General features: G+C 39.6%; 1 protein-coding gene across 1 annotated transcript in view; it reads right to left on the reverse strand.

Moving 5' to 3' along the window:
- Window positions 1-2462, reverse strand: part of TMLHE (trimethyllysine hydroxylase, epsilon) — a 50144-nt gene extending 47682 nt beyond the window's left edge. Inside the window, exon 1 of the mRNA XM_006876846.1 lies at window positions 2279-2462. Within this exon, the coding sequence (XP_006876908.1) occupies window positions 2279-2459 (181 nt within the window). The 5' untranslated portion in view covers window positions 2460-2462. The remainder of the gene's footprint in view (window positions 1-2278) is intronic.
- Between the last annotated feature and the right edge of the window lie 7648 nt (window positions 2463-10110).

The raw sequence follows: 10110 nt of genomic DNA on the forward strand, positions 1-10110 counted from the left end.
GTAAAGGTAGACGTTTTGTAGCAAGGAAGGGAGTGATTAACTCTCCAGTCTAGGAGCGGAGGTCTCTGGGACCATCAACGGAGAAGTGCCGAGAGCGGAAACTTACCTAGAGAAGCAGCGAGGCCCCAGATGGAGACAGAGACGATGACGTGGAGTGATGAAGCGGCTAGGGAATTTGGATCCAGAGAGGGAGAGGGACTGTGTGCTGAAGAATAGGGGTGGGGGGGCATGTAGGGGGCGGGTCTATAGGGTATACCATTTGGTCGATTGATGATGCATGGAGGGGATTGGAACCATGGCAATGAAACGATGTACGGTGGAATGAATGTAAAACTAAAGTTCTCCCATGTAAAATATCATATAATTCACAATAAAACATGGAAAAAAATTAATCAAATATACAATAAAAATGTATTGATAATTACTGGCGATTGGAACGAAAGGTTGGAAACGAAGAGGAAGGCTCAGTAGTTGAGATATATGGCCTTGGTGATCGAAACGATGCTGGAGGTCTCATGATAGAATTTTGTAAGACCAATGAATTCTTCATTGCAAATACGATTTTTAAACAACATAAAAGGCACAAGTACCTCACCAGATGGAATACACAGAAATCAAATCGACTACTTCTGTGGAAATAAAAGGCGGAAAAGCTCCATGTCATTTGTCAAAACAAGGCCAGGGGCAGACTGTGCAACATACCATCAATTGCTCATATGTAAATTCAGGCAGAAGCTGAAGAAAATTAAAACAAGTCCATGAGTGTCAAAATATGGCCTTGAATACATCCCCCCTGAATTTAGAGATCACCTGAAGAACAGATTTGATGCATTAGACACTAAAGACCGAAGACTAGAAGAGTTGTGGGATGACGTCAAGAACATCATACAGGAAGAAATCAAAATGTGTGTTGCTGACTATGCAAAGACATTAAACGGAATGAATCATAGCAAATTATAAATAACATTATGAAGAATGGGAATTCCAGAACCCATAATTGTGCTCATGCAGAACCTATACATAGATCAAGAAGCAGTTGTTCAAACAGTTTAAAATCTGGAAAAGTGTGTGTCAGGGTTGCATCCTTTCATCATACTTATCCAATCTGTATGCTAATCAAATAATACAATAAACTGGACTATATGAAAAAGAACATGACATCAGGATTCAAGAAAGAGTCATTAATAGCTGTACAGATGACACAGCTTGCTGAAAGTGAAGAGGACTTGAAGCACTTACTAATGAAGAGCAAAAACTATAACCTCCCATATGGATTATACCTAAAAATCAAGAAGGCAAAAATCCTCACAACTGCACCAATAAGCAACATCTGGACAATGAGTAATGAAGACAGGAGAATTGCTGCATTTGACTTATGATGTTGGAAAATAATATTTAATATATTAAGGAGCTCTGGTAGCGTAGTGGTTACGAATCAGGCTGCGAACCGCAAGGTCAGAAGTTCGAAACTACCAGCTGCTCCACGGGAGAAAGATGAGGCATTCTGCTCCCATAAAGATTTACAGTCTCGGAAACCCTGTCGCTATGGGTCGAAAGCGACTTGATAACACTTAACAACAACAATTTAATATATTATATTCTGGACTGCCAGAAGAACGAACAAGTTTGTGTTGGAAGAAGTAGTCAGAATTCTCCGGAGAAGTGAAACTTTCTCTCATGTACTTTGAACCTGTCATCAGGAGCTACGGGTCATAGACTGAATTGCGTGTCCCCCCCCCCCCCCCCCACTGCCCAAATTCATGCATCAGTTTGGCTGGGCCATGATTCCCAGTGCTTTGGCAGTTACATGATAAATCCCCCTTGATTTGATCTGATGTGGTAAACCAGATGGTGCAGGACCCGAAAGTGTTTCATCCTGTTATACACAGGATCACTATAAACTGGAGCTTACATAATGGCACCAAACACAACAACATCATATCCAAACACAACTCTTGATTTTTGGTTCTCAAATGTTTTATATCAAAGTCATCAGAGGATTTCATTAAAAATAAAGAGTCCAACCTCCATAAATTATGATTCAGTAGTATTTGTGATACTGGTAGTCAGCTACCTACACTTTGAGAAACATTTCTTTAGAGGAATACTTAAAAGTATGCCTATTAATAGTATACACCCAGTGAAATAACCCCAATTTGTTTTCTTTCATATAAATCTCTCAGATAATTTTTGGAAAGAAATGTCTAGAGGTCTTCTCAATTTTATAGAATGTGTTTTTGGAACACATAAAAAGTATATAGTCCTAAACATCTCTTACCAAAATGATCTTCATGTTGTTGCCAAGCACAGTTTAAAGACTTGGAGGTTGTGTGGTGCCAACGGATGGCTAATGGAAATAAACTTTTGGAGTTGAATTGTTGAAGGGCCCAACATATGACTTGTCCCTTCAGCACGTTCTGGAGTCTGCTTTGTAAATGAAACAATCTGTGGCACCACATCCTAGAAAATTCAAGAAGAGAGTTAAAACCATATAAAATAACTTTCATAATACTATAGGAATAATCATTGCATCTCACATAACTATGAAAAATAACATCTAATTATTTCAACTGTTGTTGTTGTTAAGTGCCATTGAGTTGGTTCCAACCCATAGAGACCCTATTTACAATAGAACGAAACACTACCCAGTCCTGTGTCAATCTCACGATCATTGTTACACTTAAGCCCATTTCTGTTGCCACTGTGGTCAGCCCCTCTAATTGGGGGTCTTCCTCTTTTTCACTGACTCTCCACTTTAGCAAGCATGAGCTCCTTCTCCAGGGACTGGTCCCTCCTGGTAATATGTCCGAAGTATGAGAGATGAAGTCTGGTCATCCTGGCTACTAAGGAGCATTCTGGCTGCACTTCCAACACAGATTTGTTTGTTCTTCTGACAGTTCATGGTACCTTTAATATTTTCACCAACACCTTAACTCAAATACATCAGTTCTTCTAAAGTCTTCCATATTCATTGTCCAAATTTCACATGCATATGAGTTATACTCCAACTACAAAGGATTAATCTATGGACATACTTTAAACAGCTAAGCATAAGTGGTTTATAAGCATTGCTTTTACTTTCTCATCAGACACTCCAATTTTATGTATTGCAATCTGTCTTCTGTCCCACTACCAACTGAAGTGGCTCTTCAAAAAATTCATGACTTTTTAACCTTCAAATAAAACATAATGATTGTTTTTCAGGTCTCATCCTTTTTAAGTCTCTTTGCTTGTGAGACTGCTTACCAAACACTTCCATCTTGGCTCTTTAACTCCACTGATTGTGTGTGACTGTGAACAAGTTACTTAAGTCCTCAGTGAAATAATAATAATAAGAGTAATCAGTATCTTGTGGGGTTAGTGTGAGTACTAAGGTACTTAGAACTGTGCCTGGCCCATAGCGAGCCATGTATAAGTGTTATCTATTATACCATCATCATTATTATGATGATTATCATGACTGATAAGCTGTCTGTTAGGAAGAGTGCCCTTGATAAAGTTGCTTGGAGTTAGTGAGTTCCTGAGTGGCATGGTTTCAGAAAAATTAATGACGCAATTCCTTTTGCATAACACTTTATTAGAAGTTAACTTGCTCTGTGGAAAAAGAGGGAGAAAGCCATGAAACTGCAAGAGAGGCTGTGTGATGCTTGATGTGAACCTTCTCAAAGAGCCCTTAAGTATGCAGCAAAGTCATTAAACCATAAATTGGTTTTGTGTGTATTTGTTTATGTGTATTTGCATGGTGAGTAAACTGATGAAGAAACTGAATTTCATGTTGATGTAGAATGAATCAAATTGTATGTACAATGGCTGTATCTAGAGACATAATAGAATTTGTTGATTCTATTATATGTTATGAAATAACACATATGAAATTAAAGAGCAAATGTCAGATTTGTTGAAATTGTGTTGAGTGGGTGGACGGAGGAAAGTACATATGAGGATAAGTAAAAAAAACATTGCTTATAGGGTTCTATTTCATACATTTTTGTTGTCAGGTGCCATCGAGTCGGAACCGACTCATAGCGACCCCATGTACAGCAGAACGAAACTATGTCCGATCCTGGGCCAACCTCACTACCGCTGCCACCCTTGACACCATCAATGATGCCACCTGACCAATCCATCTTGTTGGGGGTCTTCCTCTTTTTTCTGTCCCTCCATCTCACCCAGCATGACATCCTTCTCCAGCGACTGTTCCCTCCTGACAATATATCCAAAGTATGAGAGACGAATTTTAGCCATCTTGGCCTCCAAGGAGCACTCTGGCTGCACTTCTTCCCAAACAGATCTATTGGGTTTATTCATACATACATGAGTGTATTCCAAACAATGTTTTAGCATGTCTCTTATGATCAGTGAATGACTGCAAACAAGTTCTCTCAGAAATACACTTGTCTTAGTCTCGTGGTTGTTGTTAAGTGTCATCGAGTCAGTTCTGACTCATAGTGACCCTGTATAGGATTTCCGAGGAGCAGCTGGTGGGTTTGAACTGCCGACCTTGTGGTTTGCAGTCAGGTGCTGATCCTATAGCACCACACCGGGAATATATTAAAAAAAGGTGAGACACTTTTTGAGCCATGACAAAAATGATTTTCAGGTCAGCACTACTATCAGAATTTTAACAAAACTCAAGTGAACCTCTTGACAAGTCATTAAAGTTTTGCAACAAATTTATGGGAATGCTTCCTCATACAAAACAACAGTTTTGACATGGTTCAAGCATTTTAGGGAAGATCAGAAAGAAGATGAGTCAAGTGAGAGAAGACTGTCATCCTCAATGAATGAAGTCCAGAAATTGGTGGAAGAAGTCTATAGAATTCCCATTGACGTGAAAGCTACTGAAGTTGGAGTCTCAGATGGTTCTGAATTTTCTGTTTAAGTGAACATCTTGGCCTCAGCCAACTTTCTGCTAATGCGTGCAAGCATTGTGCACGAACATCAGGTAGCTCAAAGTGCTGATCTTTTCCATCAGTTTTTAACTAATAGCAAAGCGAATGAAGATGATTTTATGGAATGAATTATAACCAGGGATGAGTCTTGGGTGTACCAATATGATCCAGAGAGCAAGGTTCAATCAAAATAGTGGCTTCTGTGGGCATCTGTTGGGCCACTTCCATTTAAGACAGAATATTAGGGTGATCCCAAAGGGTTAATCTAGATAGATTTTTGTCTAAGGACTCTAAGAATGATGATAGAGCTTCTTATGCTAAGGAACTTTGTTTTCCCACCACAATGCCCCTGCTCATATTTTTGTGAACAGCAAAGGCTGTCTGTCCTAAAAGAATTTTATTGAAAAATCTTAGCCGATCCATCCACCTTACAGTCCTGGTTTTGCACCTTCAGATTTCATTTTGTTCCCCAAACTTAAAAGAATATGTAAGAGGGACAGAATTTGAGCTCTCTGAGGATGTCAAAACTGCCATTTTTACGAGGTGCAAATTGAAGAGTACTGAATTCCTCAGGGAAGGGTTGCTGTTGTTAAGTGCCGTCAAGTTGATGCCGATCTATAGCGACCCTGTGTAGGGTTTCCCAGGAACGGCTGGTGGGTTTGAACCACCAACCTTGTGGTTCAAACTGACCTCACAGTCCAGCATATTATCCTGTGGTGTCACACCAGGACTCTAGGGAATGGTTGTTGTTGTTGTTGGTATATACCATGGAATTGGTCCTGATTCATAGTGACCCTGCATAGGATTTCCGAGGCTGTCATGGTGATGGTGTGCCGTGGAGTTGGTTTCGATTCACAGTGAAGCTGTAAATCTTTACAGGAGCAGAAATCTTCCTCTTTCTTCTGTGGAACAGTTGGTAGTTTCAAACAGTTAACCTTGAGGTTATCAGACCAACTCGTAACCACTATGCTAACCAGAGCTCCTTAGGAAAGGGTTAGAAAACTGGAAATGTCTTCAGAAGTATTTAGACCTAGATGGAGGATCTGCCGAGAACCAATAATTCCACATCTTCATATATTTGTTTAGTAACGTTTCCTATGATTAGGTGGCAGTACTTTTTTTTTTTAATAAATGTTTTATTGTGAATTGTGTGATAGTTTACATGGGAGAACATTAGTTTTACATTCATTCTATCATACATCGTTTCATTGCCATAGTTATCATCACCCAACCAAAGGGTATACCCTGCAAGCCTGCCCCCCGCCCCCCACGGTCCTCAGCACACAGCCCCTTTTCCTCTCTGGATCTAAAATCCCCAGCTGCTCCATCTCTCCACATCTTCATCTCTGCCTCCATCTCTGGCATCACTGTTTCCCTGGGTAGGGTCCTGCTCTCCGCTCTTCTCCCTTGATGGTCCCAGGGACCTTCGCTCCTAGACTGAAAAGTTAATCACTCCCCTCCCTGCTATAAAATGTTAGGTGGCAGTACTTTTTAACTTATTCTCATAGAAGCCTCTGTTAATATTTAGGTTATTTCCTCACCTCTTATAATAGATTTTTCGATTAAAGTATCTTTTGCCTAATAACAGTATGGCCACCCTTGCTCTGTTTTGGTTAGTATTTGCATAAAAGACTATTTTCCATACTTTCATTTTCAATTTATTTGAGTCTTTGGCCCCAAGATGGGCCTCTTGTAGACAGGCTATGGATAGGTCATGTTTCCTTACCCATTCTGCCACTCTCTGCTATTTACATTTAAGATAATTATTAATATGGATGAAGCGACTTCTGTGGTTTTGTTATTTGTTTCTGTGTCTCATCATTTCTTCGTCCAACTTTTCTTGGAATTTTATCATTATATACATTAAGTTGTTTCTTGTACTGAGTTTGGTTTCTTCCTTCTTAACTTTTGTGTAGCATTTTCTTAGTTGTTATTGTTGTTGGGTGGCATCGAGTTTGTATCGACTCATAGCAACCCTACACACAACAGAACAAAACACTGCCTGGTCCTGGGCCAAGGTCACAGTTGTTGCCACACTTGAGCCCATTGATGCTGCCACTTTTCCAATCCATCTCACTGAGGGTCTTCCTGTTTTTCTTTGACCTTACCAAACATGATATCCTTCTCTAGCAACTGGTCCCTCCTGACAATATGTCTGAAGTATGAGAGATGAAGTTTGGCCATCCTGGCCTCCAAGGGACACTCTTGGCTGAACTTCTTCCAACACAGATCTGTTGGTTCTATGGGCTTGGGTCAGGTGCACCTTAGTCCTCAAGCTGACATCTTTGCTCTTCAACACATTAAAAAGATCTTGTGCAGAAGATTTGCCTAATGCAATACATCGTTTGATTTCTTGATGGAAGTGCCTTTTCCCCAAGTATTCTAGACTCATTGGAGGCTTTTCATTAACACCTTGTTTCTCTGGACACATTTGGGGCACAACATATTGTCCTCCAGGTGTAGAGGTGGAAAATTGCATGCAGGTAACAAGAAGAGAGCGTGGCACACTCTCCCTGGCTTTTCAGGACTCCAGATTTGTCGGCATGAAACTGTAGTTGAACCCAACCATCTGTGTTTGCAAAGAGACTTCTTCCATGTACCACACACTACCTGACACCATACGTCTCATGTGGTGATTTGACAGCCTCCACTTTCCCAGCCCTGCCTGCAACTCTTGTCCAGGGAGCCAATACAGTCTCCTGGGCTGAAGTACAGTCAAGGGCATTGTGCCCCCCTCCTTCTCAGTGGGAGGAGCCACTTCAGGCGAATCAGTCTCCTCAGAACTGATCTTCCTTTTCTCAGTCTTCAGAGGTGTTTTCTCCTTGTCCACATTTAATTTCTTTTTTAACTGTGTCTGGATCTTGGCTTCCTTTGCTGAGACAGGAATATTCTTTTGATTTGGGTAAGCATGTTCACAATTTGGGTAAGCATGCTTCCAATTTCTGCCCTTTGGGTACTCAGTTTTTATTTTTGGCACCAGGCCCACACAATGTCACGATGAATCAGGTTAATGGGTGGCAGTTTTGTTGGTAGTAGAGGAACTGCAATCTTCTTCCAAGGTTTTTGCCCATCACTGTCTTCTGCATTTTGGGAATAGGAAGCTTTTACTTTTTTCACAGTTCTTGTTCTTTTGATCACTTTAACGGAGGTTTTTGGCAAGGCTGATGTGCTTGGTTCATTAGCAGCCCATTGTTGTTCAATTTCTAATGGCACGGGTTCAAATTTGAGAATCACATCATCTCCTGGCTTCTCTGTGGAGTTCCACTCCGTGCCTTTTGCATTCTCCATAGTCAGAAAGTTAAGGTTGGTATGAAAATCCTTATTATCAAAATGACTCCTGGTGTGATGCTGTAGGATCAGCACTGGACTGGGAACCTCAAGGTCAACAGTTCAAACCCATATATTGCTTCTCAGAAATTACTGGGTGGCTATCGATTTTCCTAATGTTTTGAGATACACATTAGTTTGTTGTCTATGTGATATTTGAGTTCTTTAAACATATTTTTATTATTGTTAGAAGCCACTGCTAGTCCATAGCAATCCTATGTTCAACAGAATGAAACCACTGCCCAGTTATGTGCCATGCTCACAACTGTTGTTACATGCTTGAGCCTATTGTTACTGCCACTATGCCAACCCATCTCATTGGGAGTCTTCCTCTTTTTCGCCGACCCTCTACTTTACCAAGTATAATATCCTTCTTCAAGAACTGATCCCACCTGATTATATGCCCAAAATATGAGAGACAAAGCATCACCATCCAGGCTTGGACGGAACATTTTGGCAGTACTTCTTCCAACACAGATTTGTTTACTCTTCTGGCAGTCCATGGTATTTTAAATCTTTTTCTTCAACACCATAACTCATATGTATCAATTCTTCTATGGTCTTCCTTATTCACTGTCCAACTTTCACATGCATATGAATCTACTGAAAATACCATGGCTTAGGTCAGGCACACCTAAGTTCTCGACTGTCTTTGCTTTTGAACCCTTTAAAGAGTTCTTGTGCAACAGAATTGTCTAATGGAATACGTTGTTAAATTTCTTGACTGCTGCTTCCATGAGTATTGATAGTGGATCCAAGTAAAATGAAGTCTATGACAATTTAAATCTTTTTTCCATTTATCATGATGCTATTTATTGGTACAGTGATGATTTTTGTTTTCTTTATGTTGAAGTGTAATCCATATAGCATGCTGTGGTCTTTGATCTTCATCAGTAAATATTTTAAGTACTCTTTGCTGTCATTTGCATATCACAGGTTGTTGATAAATCTTTATCCAATACTGATGCCATGTTCTTCTTCATATAATCCAGCATCTTGGATTATTTGCTCAACATACATGTTGAATAAGTATAATGGAAGAATACAGCCCTGGTGCACACTTTTCCTAATTTTAAAACATTCAGTATCCACTTATCCTGTTTGAAAGACTGCTTCTTGATCTATGTACAGGTTTCTCATTAGCACAATCAAGTGTTCTGGAATACTCATTCTTTGAAACGTTATCCATAGTTTGTCATAATCCACATAGCCGAAAGTCTACATAGATGATAACACACAAATTAACATCTTTCTAGTATTCTCTGCTTTCAGCCATGATCTATCTGACATCAATAATGATATCGCTAGTTCCATGTCCTCGACTGAACCCAACTTGAGTTTCTGGCAGTTCCCTCCCTGTTCATGTTGCAGATGTTTTCAAATTATTTTCAGCAAAATTTTACTTACATGTGACACTAATGATATTGTTCAATGATTTCTTCATTCTGTTGGGTCACTTCTCTTTGAAATGGGCAAAAATATGGATCTCTTCTCATAAGTTGGTCAAATAGCTGTCTTTCAAATTTCTTGGCATAGATGAGTGAATGCTGTATCAGTTGGCTGAAAGATTTCAATTTGTATTCTGTTAATTCCAGGAGCCTCATTTTTTGCCAATACTTTTAGTGTAGTTTGGACTTCTTTCTTCAGTAACTTCAGTTCTTTATCTTATGATACTTTTGGAAATGGTTGAACATCGACCATTTATTTATTAAAAAATTAAAATCACATTTATTTTTAACAGGATATATTTGCCCCTAGCCTCAGTCTCAGTGGATGCTTTTTTTCCATTTGGTCTGATAAACATCCAAGGACATGATCCCCAGATCTGCTGCATTCTTCTGACAGGCACTTGATAGATAACGGATTGGAGAGAGTTTTTTTTTTTTTTTTT

This window comes from Chrysochloris asiatica, unplaced genomic scaffold, assembly GCF_000296735.1.
Source record: "Chrysochloris asiatica unplaced genomic scaffold, ChrAsi1.0 scaffold00419, whole genome shotgun sequence".
Classification (NCBI taxonomy): domain Eukaryota; kingdom Metazoa; phylum Chordata; class Mammalia; order Afrosoricida; family Chrysochloridae; genus Chrysochloris; species Chrysochloris asiatica.